The sequence below is a fragment of the Drosophila takahashii genome, chromosome 4, assembly GCF_030179915.1.
Source record: "Drosophila takahashii strain IR98-3 E-12201 chromosome 4, DtakHiC1v2, whole genome shotgun sequence".
Lineage (NCBI taxonomy): Eukaryota > Metazoa > Arthropoda > Insecta > Diptera > Drosophilidae > Drosophila > Drosophila takahashii.
In genome coordinates this window covers 467,438-486,338 of record NC_091682.1, presented here as the reverse complement: position 1 = coordinate 486,338, position 18,901 = coordinate 467,438, and the positions used below count along the sequence as shown (strand labels likewise).

The 18,901-nt window shown below is 33.1% G+C and overlaps 2 protein-coding genes across 10 annotated transcripts in view; one reads left to right on the top strand and one right to left on the bottom strand.

The window, feature by feature from the left end:
- Positions 1 to 7,794, bottom strand: part of anne (anne boleyn) — a 52,833-nt gene extending 45,039 nt beyond the window's left edge. The window contains exon 1 of one of the 5 annotated variants that reach the window (XM_070218143.1): positions 7,665 to 7,794. The gene's annotated coding sequence lies outside the window, so the exon portion shown is untranslated. Of the gene's footprint in view, positions 1 to 7,409 lie in introns of all 5 variants that reach the window. The other 4 variants (XM_070218142.1, XM_044395420.2, XM_070218140.1 and 1 more) reach the window with 4 other exon arrangements.
- Positions 7,795 to 13,140: 5,346 nt separating this feature from the next.
- The window catches only part of Ank (Ankyrin), a 38,944-nt gene continuing 33,183 nt past the window's right edge, over positions 13,141 to 18,901 (top strand). For 2 of the 5 annotated variants that reach the window (XM_044395427.2, XM_044395422.2), the window contains exons 1-2: positions 13,186 to 13,328; positions 13,635 to 13,776. In XM_044395427.2, the coding sequence (XP_044251362.1) occupies positions 13,657 to 13,776 (120 nt within the window). In that variant the 5' untranslated portion in view covers positions 13,186 to 13,328; positions 13,635 to 13,656. Of the gene's footprint in view, positions 13,329 to 13,634; positions 13,777 to 18,901 lie in introns of all 5 variants that reach the window. The other 3 variants (XM_044395425.2, XM_044395426.2, XM_044395424.2) reach the window with 3 other exon arrangements.

The window sequence follows — 18,901 nt, the reverse complement described above, 5'->3', positions numbered from 1 at the left end:
TAGAGTTTATGCCAAAAAAAGGCTTTTCATCCCAATGTGCACTGTATATACTACCTGCAATAGAAAGAAGACTTTTGGCAAATATTCATCCTGGTAGCTTAAAAACTGAAAGACTAGTTTGCATTGAAACGGACAGACGGACATAGCTAGATCGACTCGTCAGTGATGCTGATTAAGAATATACAGTGTTTGTGCAGAGACATATTTTAATTTAAAAGTTGTCTAGCCGATAAACTTTTAAAGGTATCAACAAAATATAAGCGTAGTCTTATTTAGTATTATTCTAAGATACGCTTAACAATTCTCTAAAAGAACATTTAAAATTTAACATAAACTGAAAATACCGACTTTTTTAATGCTGCAGCTTATTTCGTGCAACAACTTTATGTTCGTTTTATTCGTAAGTTGTTTACTTTTAGATGATTTTTACCCTTGCAGAGGGTATTATGATTTCAGTCAGAAGTTTGCAACGCAGTGAAGGAGACGTTTCCGACCCCATAAAGTACATATATTCTTGATCAGCATCACTAGACGAGTCGATCTAGCCATGTCCGTCTGTCCGTCTGTTCTTCTGTCCGTCTGTCCATCCGTCTGTCGGTTTTTACGCAAACTAGTCTCTCAGTTTTTAAGCTATTGGAATGAAACTTTCCCAAAAGTCTTCTTTCTATTGTAGGTAGTATATAAGTCGGAACCGGCCAGATCGGACAACTATATCTTATAGAAAAAAAAATTAAAATATTAACTTCTACTCTTGGGAATGTTATTTTTTAAATATTTATGAATTTCGAATAAAATTTAGAACAAACCGGGACAATGTATCATATAGCTGCCATAGGAACGGTCGCAAAATTAAATGCAAATTAATAGAAAAAAAATTATTGCTTCGATGGTTTTTATTGTATTGTATTGTATTCTTCTACTCTGGCGCTTTTTAAATATTTCCGAATTTCGGTTTTAATTTTATATATACTACTACTACTATATCATATAGCTGCCATAGGAACGATCGGAAAATTAATGAGAAATAATAGAAAATTTAACATTTTTGCGATTTGTTAATTAATAGGAATGATCTGCAAGGGTATATAAGCTTCGACTGGCCGAAGCTAACTTCCTTTCTTTTTCTACTTCTACATTGTTTTGTACATTATTAATAAAGTATTTTAAACTTTCGAAGGATTGAAATACAGTTAAAAAAAAAAATTAGAAAAAAATTTAAAAAATTACGCAAAAAATGGCTAAAACATAAAAAAAACTTGTAAAATTGTTTAACAATTCTCAGAATCTCTTGATTTACGACCTAGATTTTCAAAATATGTAATCCAAAGCTTCGTATGAGTAAATTGAGAGATGTGAATGGTCCCAAAATGCATTCTTTAGAACTCCAAGTGAAGTAGAGCAGAAGAAAACAAGAGAGAACGCTATAGTCGGGTTGTTGTCCCGACTATCTAATACCCGTCACTCAGCTAAAGGGAGTGCGAACGCTGTGTCGGGTTGGTGTCCCGACTAATAATCGTAACTCAGCTAAAGGGAGTGCGAGGGTGATAGATATATAATTTTTGATTGCGTATAACTTTTCAATGAATGGTCCGATTTGAAAAATGTCTTCTACATTTCGATAGGTATAAATATACACAACAAAATTGCATTCATACTTCTCAGAAATTATTAAAGATGTGGGCGCAGGACCCATTTTAAAATCGTTAGTGGGCGTTTGTGGGCGTTAGAGGGGGCGTGGCGCTCGGCTAAAATAAACTTGCGCTGCGTAGGAAGCCAAAGAATATGTGTGGCAAATCTCAACCTTCTAGCTTTTGTAGTTTCTGAGATCTCAGCGTTCATACAGACGGACAGACAGACAGACGGACAGACGGACAGACTAGATCGACTCGGCTAGTGACCCTGATCAAGAATATATATACTTTATGGGGTCGGAAACGCTTCCTTCTAGCTGTTACATACTTTTGCACGAATCTAGTATACCCTTTTACTCTACGAGTAACGGGTATAATTATCCGAAAAGTTAAAAAAATTAACAGATACGGTATCCAAAATTAGCTAGTCTTGATCAGAACAGAATGGGCTAACAATGTTATGTGGAAACCATTCGCGTCCTAAAGCGAGATCACACACTTATAGACCAATCAAGTTGAAATATGCTACTTATTACATTTAAGAACAATCTAAGCATATTAAAATAGGCTATAAAGCACGTCATTCGTCCCATTTTCATTTGGAATCATTTTTTTTATTCACTGACTAATTACACAGGTACACAGCCAAAAATTTCCACGAACCATTTCAAGTTTTCCGTGATATTTGGGTGCTCCTGAGTAAGAGTCCCATACAAAATTATTTTCCATCACCTACAGGTTCCGCGGTATAGCTAAGAATACAAAAAACCGATGTTTGCCGACATTTTGAATTACGTGGCCTATATAATTGGACTAACCTTTATTATTTTCGGTAGGACCAACTCTCAATACATCACGGCATTCCTAGAAAATAGTCCCCTATGTGAACCATTGCCCATGTCTTTGGAATTCGACGCCAAAGTTGAAAATCCCAAAATTGTAGAGATTTTTCTGATGGAAAAACAATTCTGAGGATTAAATCTTGAATGGAAGTAATTTTAACTATTCATTGAATCTATTGTTTATTGTATTCTTTAATTTCGGTTTAAAGCGATTTCATGAGAATATTTTTTATTGGATTTATTATACTAATAAAACCTTTTTTTTTATTTCATTATCTACTCCTAAATGTTGTCAAATTTTAAAAAAGTCAAGGCATCCTACAGAATGGGAGTAAACATTTACATTTCTTTATGTATGTTCAGTGAACGTATTTTAGTTTCTTAGTTCTAGAGGTTGCCATGACTTATTCAAAATTTGACAACATTTAGGAGTAGATAATGAAATAAAAAAATCGGTTTTATTAGTATAAGAAATCCAATAAAATGTCCTCATGAAAACGCTTTAAACCGAAATTAAAGCATACAATGAACAATAGATACAACGAATAGTTAAAATTACTTCCATTCAAAATTTAAACCTCAGAATTGTTTTTCCATCAGAAAAAACTCTACAATTTTGGGATTTTCAACTTTGGCGTCGAATTCCAAAGACATGGGCAATGGTTTACAATGGAAACTATTTTTTAGGAATGCCGTGATGTATTGAGAATAGGTTCTACCGAAAATAATATAGGTTAGTCCAATTATATAGGCCATGTAATTCAAAATGTCGGCAAACATCGGTTTTTTGTATTCTTAGCTATACCGCGGAACCTGTAGGTGATGGAAAATAATTTTGTATGGGACTTTTACTCAGGAGCATCCAAATATCATGGAAAACTTGAAATGGTTCGTGGAAATTTCACAAAGTTTAATTTTGTGTTCCTGTGTTATAGTTACTACGCAATTTGTGTGCTTTCAATGGAGTTCTGATTCTTACCACACCCACCTAAAAACTTAGGATAACCAAAGTGGCAGTAATGAGATAGGTTGGTCATATTCTGAGGTTACTGAGGGTGGAAGAATTTCTTTTCTTTTAAGAATGAATGATTTAAACATTTACCTTCTACATTAAATGAAAAAAGTTGTTAAAAAAATTTATAAAACTAGTAGAGGTGGAGAATAATTGATGTCATCGATGTTTTGGAAACATCGGTAACATCGATGTTTTCCGGGATTTTTTTCGGGATTTAGACCTTGCGAAACATTTTCAAACTTTTCTTAAAAATTAAGACTTACGACACGTATAACAGTACGAATTTCGTTGAAATGATTGGTTAAAAAAATCGGGAGTAAAACTTCAAATGAACTGCTGAAATCTAGATTTAAACATATTTTTGATCGAAGGCAACAGTGCTGCGTATTAAGTTTTAAGTTTTACCAGGGCACCGGACCACAGTAAGTATCACTAGTTTACAAAATAATATTCTTGGAGTGATCTACAGCAATTGATTGGAAATTCTGTTAGTGCTGGAGCCCTAGATCACGAAAATACCACTAATTTTTTTTCGATGGCATAGTTTTTTTTTTTAAATTTTTTTTAACTAAACATTTTGTAAACTAATTAAAGAATAAAATTTTTGACTGTCAAGAATAACCTGATTCTTATTTTATTTTTAAAGATTTTTTTTTCAATAAAATACAATTGAAAGCACGTTAATTACGTAATATACTAAGTTATCGAAAGATATTCCCTTTTTCTGGTGATAATATGTGTTGAAAATATTACCAATAGAGGTGGAAAAACATCGATGGAAAGATCGATGCATCGATGTTTTACAAGTTTTTAGAAACATCGAGGATTTTTGGCGACAATCGATGTTTTTGTAACATTACCAATTTTAAAGAAAAGGCGGAAAATGTGTTTTTAATTTAAGTTTACTGTATTGACATGATTTTAGATATACAACTGGTGGTGTAGGATGGAAGTGGCGGTGGATTAAGCTTTTCATAATACTATAAAAAAAATACATAAAAAAAAAAATTCTATAATGTGAATATGCTTAAATATTGTTGATCAATTTTGTTTAATTTTTTTGCCGAATAAAGCCTTTGTTTATTTTGTTTTTAAATGAACTATATAAGTTTTTCAGTTGGGCTATATTATTCTACTGATTTATTTAAAAACAAAATAATAATAATTTTTGAATAACATCGATGTTTCACTCGATGTTCTCATTGAAAACATCGATGTTTGCGAACATCAATGTTTCTCCACCTCTAATTACCAAACATAACAAAAGCCCCAAAACCAGGGACCGTAATCATTATAAGTGAAAAAATAAAAATTACCCTTTAATGATTACACTGGTCGACAAAAAAAAGCCCAAGAATAAAAGCTACCAAACCTGAAAGGATTTTAGCTGTAGATTACTACCTCATACTTGGAAACTTTCCATCACGTCGAAGTTTTGAGAAATCCGTGGTCAAATTTCCAAATGTTCGATTTTTAGGCACTTTTTGCGACTTAATAGTAAGAAAACCCTTCGTAGCCCAGAGCCACAATTTAGCGGAAAAGGTAACTTCAAGATTGTCCAATCACAAAGTTGGGCGACCTCCACTTCTTTAGCTACAATGGATTTTACAGAAGTACTTTTTGTCACTTTTTTTCATCTATAGTAGCCTGATATTTTTAATGTATTGTATGTGTACAGGTCTCAGTTCAACAAGGAAAATATCAGGCTACTATAGATGAAAAAAAGTGACAAAAAGTACTTCTGTAAAATCCATTGTAGCTAAAGAAATAGAGGTCGCCCAGCTTTGTGATTGGACACTCTTGAAGTTAAAGGTTCAAGGTACCAATTCCGCTAAATTGTGGCTCTAGGCTACGAAAGGTTTTATTACTATTAAGCCGCAAAAAGTGCCTAAAAATCAATAATTTGGAACTTTGACCACGGATTTCTAAAAACTTCGACCTGATGGAAAGTTTCCAAGTATGAGGTAGTAATCTACAGCTAAAATTCTTTCAGGTTTTGTAGCGTTTATTCTTGGGCCAAGAAAAAGTCTTGATTTTGTCGACCTGTGTTATTTGTAAGCGAAAAAAATATCGCTCAAAAATAATGATTATTATGTGAGCGATATTATTCCGCTTAAAAATATCACTCAAAGTGCGATTGCTGCCTGTACGGCATTTTAGAAAGATTTAAACTTGTGCTCATAGGTAGAACCAGGAAGCACATATTGAGTTAATAAAAAAAAGGTGTTTTCTTTGTATAAATTTTTAAAAACGCGGTTATTAGTTTACAAGAGGTATGCATAAATACAAAAAGTTGTATCAACCTTAGGACTTTATGTTATTTATATATTAGCAAAACGACTTAACAAGATGTTATGAACTATTCCACATAGACCCAACCCGACATGTGGGCTGGGTGTTAGTGTGTTGTTCCCCCGTGCTGTAAGCACGAGTTCGATTCCCACAGAAATTTTTTTTTTATACAAAAGTCAACCGCTTTTTAAGCGGTTTATACAAAGAAAATGTATTTTTTTCTTAGCTGGATATGTGCTCACATTAATAGGCTTTGGGTTGTATAGAAGTTATAGACCTATGTCTTAAATAGGTTCTATGTTGAAATCGATTTTTGAAGTACCGCGAATTCTCAAGAACAACTAATACTTCAGACTTTGTTAACCAATTTCTACTTACATAAAACCCTTTTCTGTACATGGTTTGATATTTAAATTAGTTCTGCAAAAGCCGCGAATTCTTAAGAAGAAGAGGATAAGCTGTTCTTAAGAATAAGGGACAATGCGTCTTTAGATTCTAGAGATTTCAAAAAGCGGTGGCACTTTGTTAATTGTTGTTCCAGTATGTATTGTTGAGCTGGCAGCCTTCATTGGTTAATTAGTCATTGTAGAGTGAGAGAGAAAGACAAGTGCATTTCGACTGCAATCCATGGTTAAATACATAAACATAAACAAAGGCTAGAAGTATCTCCTTTACTGACTATAAGAATGATACCATTTAACGGGATGCAGAAGCCAAGTTCAATTTTTTTTTTCAGAGATGGTACGTCTGCAAAAAACGCCGAAAATCGGCACAGAAAAGCCAAGTGAGTTTTATTTCTGAGCGAAAAAAAAAATAATAATCAACAATAATCATTATTTTTGAGGAATATTATAAAAATCCCAAAAATAAAAATCATGGCGATAATTAATAGATTAAGCAAAAAGGATCACTATGGTGCTTTCCTTTTTTGCGTATGTCGATCCTAAGTGCCTGATTTTTTGGTTCAAAAAATATATCAATAATCATTATTTACGGTCCCTGGTTTTAACATAAATTTTAAGGATTTTGTTGCTTACACGAAATAAGCTGCGACTTGTAAAAAGCTACTTTTATTGAAATTTGTTCGATTTAAGTATTACCTAACAGAATAAAAATAATAATAAAATGGTTTAATGTAAATTAGTATAACACTGAATAAAGCTCCAAAAAAAATTAGTTGATATCTATTTTACTTTATGAGTGATACGACTTATAAGTTTTGTTTTAGCTGTGCACGAAATAAGCTGCGAGCCACTGTATATACTTTATGTAGTCGGAAACGTCTCCTTCACTGCGTTTCAATTTCTGACTGAAATCAAGGGTATAAAAAGTATGAGGTTTAGGATATCGAATTAGATTTTCTTTTAATACGTTCGTGGTTAATGTCTCATTTTTTGTTTATGTTTTTACGATATATTTTAGATGTGGTAGCCTTTTAAAGTTGAAAGTGATGATTGTAAGAATAATTATTGTGCTCACTGTATTTGTATGAGTCAGTTCGTACCAGCGCAAACAAATATAAATCACATTTAAACAATGCCGTTTTCCTATTTTTTTGGTGGTGGAATTTAATTTTGTGAATCTTTTATTCACGAAAACAATTTCCTAGCACCAATAATAGAAACTTACCATTTTAAATATTAAATGAAAATGACATAACGCAAAACTTTATGATAAATTATGTATTGGTACGCACATATGTAAAACCGTAAATAAGTATGTTAATTCACTAATATTAATGAAAGCTTGCATACATGTAAGAACATAATGTATCTAGAACATTTTTTAGAATTACATATGTATGTACATACACTAAGAGCAGTACGAATGTAATATGTCCTAAATATGTGTAATATTTACGTCTTTATTTACAAAATAACACACTTTATTCACATGAACATGTTTATATGCGACTCAAAACAACTTTTTATATTATATGCGAAGTGAAGTTGTCAAACATTTTAAAATTCGTAAATTACTTTTTTCAAGAAACTATCAAAAAATTTGCATCGATATATCGATATTTTAAAAAATTTGTTAATAGTCTCTTCCAAAGAGTCCATCCGTGTGAAACGGTTGGGATTTTTAGCAAATGGGAAACTCGTGTTCCCACAGAACTCCATTCACCATCTACCATCCAATAACAGCTGACTGAAGAGCAGTTGCTCAGCTTAACATTAACGAAGGGGGATTTGAACTCGGGAAAACTGTCGTAAAATTGCGTTCCCCTAATTTTATTGTAAAATAATACAATAAATAGATTAAGAAAATAGTTCAAAAACATATCTGAAAGTTTATAACATATCCTACAACAAGTATGCATACACATTGTTGACTGGGGGGAGCCTAATCTCCCGTACCCCACACTCCGCTCTTACTACGTCTCTGCCTAGCCAATGTTAATATGAAAAATTTGTGTACAAAACCAAATTTATGCTGTTTTTGGTAATTTATAGCAACTTTGGTTCAAAGTACACTTTTAATTAATATTAGTTATATTTACGAAGTGCAGAACATATTTCGACACTTTGCTTCAAACATTGATGTTTTCGTACGCACAACAGCTTACATTTTTTCGGAGTGCAGAGTTGCACCGAGAAAACATCGCCTAACTATCGCATAAAAGAGCCCGTCAAAATTGAATGGCGGACTAACTGGGAAATTTTCAGAACGGCAAAACCTTACGCACCATCCGTTCAACGGATGGTAGATGGTGGAGCTCTGTGGGAAGACCCCTATAACATACTAAAAACAGTGATTAAAAAAACATAATAAACAATTGATTCACACTGAATGTTATATTATTATTACACTATGACATATATTTAATTTAATGTTATATTATTATTACACTGGGAAATATATTTAATTTACTCTTGTTCTGCTATAAAAGCCTGTTCATACAGAGGTAGTTTCTGCAACAGCGACCAAATTCCATAACAGACACTTTTTCTTGCAAACTTAGTACATTTGCTGGAAAGAGCCGAGGAAAACATGTTGCAGCCCAGTTTACCTGAAAGTTTTTCGGAATTATTATTCTCTATTTGAAGAAGCTTAGGTAAGCACATCCATCATTCGATATAAGATGAATTGAACATCAGTTGTCGTACAATATATTTTTCCTGTTATTTTTTACACTTTACAAATTACACTGTGTTACAATGGATGGATGCCATAAAATTGCATTCTCTTCAAATCTCACATTTTACCGGCGTTCGCCAAAAATAAAGACCTCAAAGTTGGAAAAATTCTGCTTTTGGTAAAATTTGAACCTTGTCTCGTTGTGCAGTCAAAGCACTTTAAAAGTGTAACCCTTTATCTTTCAAACGCCCAAATTAAATGATTTTTTCGAACACATCCTAATTTTTATGCTATGAATGCTTCAAACATTCTTAGCATAAAAAAGGTATATGAAAATTTTCGTTTATAATTCTGTTAAATAAAATCTTAAGATTATTCTAATTATAAGATTCGATAGATTAATAGAGAGACACTTTTAAAATGCTTTGACACCCAGGGTATTTCCTAAACTGTTTAATTGCTGAAATGTTAAATTTTGGTCCTCTGCTGTTCCATACAAAATTAACCTTGCGAAATTTCAGCAATCCAACAGCCTCGATGCTGTTAAAAATTTTGTTGAAATGTTGCAAACCAGAGTTTTCACATTAAACAAGAAAATTTGCTTAAAATTTCTGTCGAATTTTCAACAATATAACACTTTATGGAATACCCAGATCCGTTATTATTTACAATTGTGAAATTTAAATTCTCAAGGGGCACATTCACCATCCAATAAAAGCTGACTTATAGCATCTTCCCACAGAGAGCCAACCAGCATCCGTTGATCGAATTTGATTTTGCTTACAATATTCTTTTATATTAATATAAGCTGAGTGTGGCGTACGGGAGGCTAACAATATGTATGCATACTCGTTGTAGGATATGTTATAAAACCACAGAAATGTTTTAAACTATTACATTATTTTATTTATTGTGCGTCTACAATAAGATAAGGAGAACGAAATTTTACGACAGTTTTACCAAGTTGTAATCCCCTTCCTTTATGTTTATGTTCAGAAGAGCAACTGCTCTTTAATAGCCTCTTCCTATAGAGTCCATCCGTTTGAAACGGTTGCGATTTTTGACGAATGTGAAACTAGTGTTTCCACAGAACTCCATTCACCATCTACCATCCAATAACAGCTGACTGAAGAGCAGTTGCTCAGCTTAACATTAACGAAGGGGGATTTGAACTCGGGAGAACTATCGTGAAATTGCGTTCCCCTAATTTTATTGTAAAATAATACAATAAATAGATTAAGAAAATAGTTCAAAAACATATCTGAAAGTTTATAACATATCCTACAACAAGTATGCATACATATTGCTGACTGGGTGGAGCCTAACCTCCCGTACCCCAGACACCGCTCTTACTACGCTTCTGCCTAGCCAAAATTAATATGAAAAATTTGTGAACAAAACCCAATTTGTACTGTTTTTAACAGGGACCGTAAATAAAACTGAACAAAATATCCTAGTAGTCTTTTTAAAATAAAAATCTCAAATAACTGTTATTTACGGTCCCTAGTTGTTGGTAGTTTATAGCAACTTTGGAACTTTATAGGAGAACAAAGTACACTTTTAATTAATATTAGTTATTTTTATGAAGTGCAGAACTTATTTTGACACTGCTGCAAACTAGGGATGTCGAAATATTTAAAAATATCGTATCAATGATATTCATTATTTAAAAAAAAATCAAAACAATATTTGATATATCAGAAAAAAATATATTCATATCAGATATTTTTGATATTTTTGTTTTATTATTTTTTTTTTAATTTGAAGCTGCATAAGCAATAACCACTAAACATTAACCCACATACGATCTTAAATTATATTTTTATAATTTTTAGTTTATATTTATTAATAAATAAAAGAAAACAATATTTATTTTTGCTGTCTTTTGCTTTTATTTATAATATTAAAATCAAGTATTTCCCGCGCATTTTTTTTACCGCATTTTCTTGAATTCTGAATGCTATGCTATGCATTTTCACTTGCCGAAAAATAAATTTTAGCGGCGCTCATCTTTCACATATCGGCACTTCCAAAATGTCGCTCGGGACATTTGCACACCTTTAAAGTTGAAAATAAATTGTAAAACAATGGATTTTAATTTTAATTATGGACTTTTCTTTTCACTCTTTCCAAGCTCTATTTTTTGTAAAAATCTTGATTTTTTACCACTTTTAGGTTTTAAGATATCGGTAAAAAAAAACTGCCGTATTCGCTCGGGACAAAAATAGAAGTGGATTTCGGGAAAGTTCATACAACACCAGAAATTACCGAATTCTGATGGAATATTTGAATGCGATTTTTTTAGAATGTTGTTCAAACATGTCGCTGTGAAATGCTTTTGGTTTTACTCAAAAATTCTTTGCCGTTTTTTTTTTATACATTCGCTCGGGACATGTCGCTCGGGACATTTTTTCCGACTGTTTTGTAAAGCGGATTTCTTTACCTCTATCTCTCAATTGCTGGATGTTTTGCTTTTAACTTAATAGTTTAGCATGTGAATGAAGCATTCAGTACAGAAAAATGTCACATATTAGCATTCCTATAGGATAAATTAACAACAGAAGACAGGTCCAAAAAATAAAAAAAAAAAAGCCAATAACTAACTTTTGTGTATATTATTGGGGTTTGTCATAAAAATAATCAAACTATACTCCAAATTTTTAGTTTAGCTCAGGATCCAACTAATTAGAACCTAATATGGCGGCAAAATCATGTGGAAATATGTTTTTTTCAAGTTTCAAGTTTTTTTGGCTTGGTGGACCTTTTGCTGGAAGTGCCCATATGTATTTTTTCTTGTCCCGATGAAAAGTAAGACCACTTAAAATTATCAAAAAAATGTAAAATCAAAATCGATGATATATGATAATTATTCAAAAAAAATATCACTATAAAAATATTTATTTTTTCGTAAAAAATATCGATATATTGATATTTTGATATATTTTCGACATCCCTACTACAAACATTAATGTTTTCGTACGTACACCAGCTTACATTTTGGCCCACACATAGCAACCTGCTTGCGAACGCTTTTCCGCTCATACCAAACTACAAATAATTAAAAAATAAAGGAAGAATTCAGAGTTGCACCGAGAAAACATCGGTTAACTATCGCATAAAAGTCCGTCAAAATTGGATGGCGGAGTAACTGGGGAATTTTCGGAACGGCAAAACCTTACGGACCATCCGTTCAACGGATGGTAGATGGTGGATGGAGCTCTGTTCCCTCTTTGGGAACACGAGTTTAATAGGGTCTTCCCACAGAGATCCCTCTACCATCCGTAGTTTTGCCGTTCCGAATCTATGGCGGACTAAACTAACCATACGGACGGATTTCGATGAGTTTTTTATGCAATATTTGGTTTAGTTTTCAGTGCAACTCTGAACACAGTTGAGCAACTGCTCTTCAATCTTATTGGATGGGATGGGGGATGAAGCTCTCTGGAAACAAGAATTTCACATTTGTCAAAAATCCAAACCGTTAACACGGATGGACTCTATGGGAAGAGCCTATTATACTGTGGTTTATAGCCTCTGTAACAGCCGACTTGAAGAGCAGTTGCTCAACTCAACATTAAGGGCTAGTACTCAACCCAACAAAAAGTCGTCCAAACCAATAAACTTCATTTGGAAAAAATTCCTTTAATTTTTATTTCTTATGAAGTTTTTTGTTTTTTAGAAATTTTTGTTGGGTTGAGTACTAGCCCTAACGAAGGAGGATTTTAACTCGGCAAAACTGGCGTAAAATTGCGTTCTTCTAATCTTATTGTAGAATAATATAATAAATGGCATAAAACATATGTTAGCTTTTATAACATATCCTAATACGAGTGTGCATGCATATTGCTGACTGGGTGAGAGCCTAACCTCCTGTACATGTCTAGCCAATATTACTATGGCAAATTTGTAAACAAACCCAAAATTGTGCTGTTTTGGTAATTCATATCAACTTTGGAACTTTATATGAGTCCATAGTACACTTTTAATTAATGTTAGTTATTAATTATGAAGTGCAGAACAGATTCTGCGACTTTTCGGCAAACATTGATGTTTTCGTACGCAGAACAGCTTACATCCGTTCAACGGGTCTTCTGTGGGAAGACCCTATTAAAAAACAAAGATACTCTCGCAACAAATGCAATTAAGCTAGTGGCTTAAAGGCTTTACCAAACACAAAAGACAAAAACAATTTTTTTTTGATAGGTAGAAAACATAATTATATTTAAATTATTGAGAATGTATATATTTGCTTCGATCAGTATATTTTTTTTGTGAAATAATTTAGATCGAACGACGAATGGAGGACAACACTGATTGATCTAAAGGAATTTGGATATGGCAGAATAACGATAAATAATAATATATACATAAATAATTATCGAACTACTTTCTCCAAAAATAGTGAAACATTCGTTTGTGAATTTTATGTAAATATTTTCTTGACAATAGTTTATAACAAGTGTGTGGGTAATAATAATAACTGCTTAACTAATTTTATCTAACACTTGTAGTTTAAGTAAAAATTAATATTAGTTGGTGACGTCATGCCGTTCATAAAAAATTAAGGAAGCCATAACAAAAATATTGAATTTTAAATTGTGGAAAATGTATTTTCACATACATAAGACATTAAAATACCAATAATCGTATTTAATACATACATTCTTCTCACGTAAACGTGTGTTTGTTCATATATGTATAAGAAACCTAACAAACTATAAACAAATTAAAAAAAAGTTATATTTTCTATGATGAATATTGCTTTATTTTCAGGCCTTGACCTTTAATTATAATCATGACACTGGGTGAGCTACGAGTCGAGAACAAAATTCAAGCAACAACGGAAAACTGTGCACAAACATTGAATATGAATAATAGCACAATTTTAGAAAAAACTAATGGAAGTATAAAACAGGTAATAAATTCGACGACTGTCACTATTTTAAAAAAAAAATCCATCCTTACCTCAATGTGTATGTACCTGCATACATAAATGCATATGTATGTGGGCGTTTCCAGCAGTCTAATACTTAAGTTAATTAATGCCCACAGAGTTTAATGTATATACACGCCTAAAAACATACGTCTTTGTACTACATTTCACAACAAACGATATTCATATGTACATATGTATATGTATGTACACATTTACCAGAGATCAGGAAAAATTCACTTTTGTTTTGATTATGTACATATGTACAGAGCCTCCATCGTCTAATCGGACAGTCACTTGCAAAAGATTAACGAATCCTAAAAACTGAACAAAATGGATTAGATCGATTGTTTGTTTATTTTTTACAACAAGGTGATGTTGCTGTTATTTAGCAATAAAGAATTGTTCTCGGTTTTTGTAGTTCAACGAAAAATCTGACAAACGCTGAATACGGTTTTTTTTAAACTTTGGGTTTCTGGCATTGGGATGGGTTTGTAATAGAGATTAGGAACAGAAACCATCATTACACTGCACACTGGTCGAAATGACCAATTTTTTTACAATAATTCCAAAAATGTTCATAGAGCTGTAACTTGGCACATTTGATGGTAAGATCATTATAAAGCAGCGGTCGGCACACACATACAATAGCATTTTGTTTAATATTTGTATGAGTAAATTGCACTGGGCAGATCATCAGAGTGTGTGTGTGCAGACCGCTGTTCTACAGTATACGTGAGCGAGCAGCGGGTGGGCATTTGCGGCCGTATATCGGCAATAACACGGCGAATGTTGTCTTCCAAGTGGTCAAGCGTTTGTGGCTTATCCGCACAGACCAATGACTTTACATAGCCCCACAGAAAGTAGTCTAGCGGTGTTAAATCACAAGATCTTGAAGGTCAATTTACAGGTCCAAAACGTGAAATTAGGCGGTCACCAAACGTGTCTTTCAATAAATAGATTGTGGCATGAGCTGTGTGACATGTTACGCCGTCTTGTTGGAGCCAGAGCTCCTGGACATCATGGCTGTTCAATTCAGGAATGAAAAAGTTAGTAATCATGGCTCTATACCAATCACCATTGACTGTAACGTTCTGGCCATCATCGTTTTTAAAATAAAATTGGACTATTTGCAAGCGTTGTTCAGGCGTGAGTCTATTCATGATGAATTGCCAAACCAAACTGAGAATAAATCACTTGACAACTGTTAAATCGGTCGCCAGTGATGCCAAATTAAAGTGAAAAAAGGGAAAATGGCATAGAAATTCGTTTTTAGATGGGAAATGTACAAGCAAGTACTAGATTTTTTAATATTTTTCTTTTGCAATGTTGTTTATTAAACCATTATCTTTCCGATTGCATAAAAACATTTTTATTTTTCAGCCTAAAACACCCTAAAAAACAAGAAAAACTAAAAAATTGCAAATATTCGGCTGTCAATTAATGGTTTGCAAAATGCAAACATAGCTTGAAAACGGCTAAAGTTATTGTACTAATTTTTGGTGGGGTCCTCGTGGTGCCTGCCCTGCATTTAAACGACCCGGAATTGGCCGTCTAAGGACATTTTTAATTATACTTTTTAAGGATTTTCTTCCAAAAAACTTTTGCAGGTGATTGTATGGTGTTGGCATTTTTGACGCAGTTTTCGCCCGTTTTGAGCGGTAAAATCGGCAAAATGAGATCATATTTTTGGCAATTCCCCTAAAGGAAAGTCCAACGAAAAGTCATTTATTACTGTTTTATCAGAAATGTCAGGATAATAACTCCTGACGATGGTCTTAATTTTTGAACCATGTATACATGCACTTTGTAAGCAATCTGAGCCTCACTGTTCCTGCTATATACAAAAAAGTTCGAATCCTGCACATTTCTTGCATTTTGCAAACAAATAATTGACAACCGAATATTTGCAATTTTCTAGTTTTTCTTGATTTTTAGGGTGTTTTAGGCTGAAAAATGAAAATGAAACCAATCGAAGAGATAATAGTTTAATAAACAACATTCAAAAAGAAAAAAATTAAAAAATTGAGTATTTGCTTATACATTTCCTATCCAAACACGAATTTCTATGCCATTTTCCCTTTTGCAAACAATTACTTGACAAACTGTATACAAACTATCAGTTTGATCTGGCCACGCCTACACTTACCGCCCATATTTTGAGAAGTGTAGTGTTAACTAAATGAGTAAAAGAAAGGTATTTTTATACCCGTTACTCGTAGAGTATAAGTTGGCGTTAGAGGGGGCGTGGCGCTCGGCTGAAATAAACTTGCGCTGCGTAGGAGGCCCAAGAATATGCGTGGAAAATAGTTTCCGAGATCTCAGCGTTCATACGGACGGACAGACAGACAGACAGACGGACAGACGGACATGGCTAGATCGACTCGGCTAGTGACCCTGTTCAAAAATATATATACTTTATGGGGTCGGAAACGCTTCCTTCTAGCTGTTTCATACTTTTGCACGAATACAATATACCCTTTTACTCTACGAGTAACGGGTATAAAAATAATTATATTTTAGTAAGTAACATAACAATATTTACATTTTAATTTCCCACTGCTTAAATAAAGCTTCTTTACTCAGTCTATTGCGATACCAAATGTCGAGCAGCGTGCTATGGCTGAACTCTACCTTGTCTTTAGCTGGAGAGGATAGATGGAACTGGAACGGGCAGGAACGGGCAAATATAATTAATGAATTCGTATATTATATATATTTTCAAATACTGTTGCAGACTTACTTTTGTCTAGCAAATCATAGCAGATTAGTTATATTCCACAAAATACGGACACTTTGGTTGAAAATATACTACTTTAAGGCAATACAAAAACGATTAACAATATAAACAGATAACACAAATATATCCAATATATTATTTTCAATTGTATGTAATTGATTTAACCTATAATCTACATAACATAAGCAACATTACCCATTTTTATTAGCTAACTTCAGTCAAAAGATTGCAACGCAGTGAAGGAGATCAGCATCAATAGCCTAGTCGATGTAGCCATGTCCGTCGGTCCGTCTGTCCGTCCGTTCGTCCGTCCTTCTGTCCTATTGCAGGTTGTACATAAGTCGGAACCAGCTGCATCGGACAACTATATCCAATAGCTCCCTTAAGAATATTAAAAAAAAAAAAAAATGGAAAAACAAGAAAGGAAGCTACCTTCGGCCAGCCGAAGTATATAAGCTTCCCTTGTAGATAAAGTAATGCTACAATGTAAAGGTGCAGTTCCAGGAATTCCAATTTTGTTTTTATGTAGTCAAGAATCAAAACGCCTACTTCCTACAATGTTACAATGAATTTTCTTATATTTGTTTGAATTTTCCTATGGGAGCCTTAAGATATAGTGGTCCGATCCGGCTCGCTCCGACATATGTACTACCTGCAATAGAAAGAAGATTTACGGGAAAGTTTCATCGCGATAGCTTTAAAACTGAGAGACTAGTTCGCATAGAAACGGACAGACGGACATGGCTAGATAGACTCAGCTATTGGTGCTGATCAAGAATATATATACTTTATGTGGTCGGAAACGTCTCCTTCACTGCGTTGCTAACATCTGACTGAAATTATAATACCCTCTACAAGGGTATAATAATTCTAGTCTTCTACTCTAGGATATGACTTTTTTTAATATTTTCGAATTTCGATTTAAGTTTAACAAAAATCGGAAGACTTTCTTATATAGCTGTCATAGAAAAAACAGAAAAAATATTGTAAAAATAATAGGAAATTTAACATTTTTGCGATTTGTAAATTAATAGGAATGATCTTGTTTTTTTTTTTCAAATTGGTGCACAAAATTAAAAATAGCAAATTGTAAAACCATATTAACTATTTGCTGCTTCTTATTGCTTGCAAGCAGCTGATCGGTTAACAAACTTTGCGGCCCTAGCAAAAATTCAGGGTTGCAAATATTCAACTTAAAGTTATCGATTGTTTGTAGTTAAACAATATATTATAAGAATATTAAAGTTAATTCAATATATTTTACCCTAAAAAATTTTGAATTTATGCAAAAAAAATTGGTATTTCCAACCAGTGTGCACTACAAAAAAAATGTTAAAATGGATCCAGTGACAGACACTGTTTGTGAATCGTCACTGTAAAGGAAGTAAGAAAAACAATTTTATAAATTCCAAAACAATTCACAAAAACCTGATGAGTGTCCTATAAATTAAGAACATAAGGTGTCTTTGGATCAAAAATGCATTGTAAAAGAAATTATTTTTTTTTAATTTTTAAACGTTGTCCCCAAATGAAGATTTTTAAACTTTGCTGTGACTTTAAAATTTTGAATGCGCCCACCTCCTAGTGTGGCTGAGTTAGATTGAATTTTCCAAAGCGACCGTATAAAAGAGACATGTAACTATTTATTTCCGAAAAGATTACCAAAATTGGTTGACCACTCTTGAAGATATATCCCAAAAGCCGAAGAAAATTTGTGATTTTCTTAAATTAAAGATACCGCAAAATACCAGAGCTGATGGACTATAGGCGTAGTGGCAACTTATGCTTAAAAAAGCCTCATTTATCGAAATAAAATGGTGGCAGGCCTGGACACCGACCCATGTCACATTTTGTCGGCCTGTGTAATTGAGAATATTGTCAAAGCACAGACAACTCACACCCAAAAACTGTTTTGATAAAATTAACCAATATTATTGTCCCCAACCACAAAAATTGTGTATTCCACCAATCATATAGTTACTCTTACGTAATACGAAAGGGTTACTTACTATTTTCATAGAAAATATACAATTTTTAGTTGTTTCCCTGCAGCAAAGTAATTTATAAGTAATATTAAAAAGGTAGTTGTCCAATTATCTTTTCTGAAAGTGACTTCCATCCTACACTTTATAAAGGTGCGAGTTGCACTTGACTTCCATCTAATGCGGTAGTATATTAAAGATTTAATATAAGTTTTTAAGTAAAGTCTTATTGACTCCGAATCGGACTTGTGCTTGGTTCATGAAGGGCTAGACCCAGTTGGGAACAAGAGAGAACGGTAAAGTCGGGTGCCCCGACTATCAGATACCCGTGAAAATACAAAACTTTGATCGGGCATAATTTCTTAACAAATGCAAGTTAAAAGTT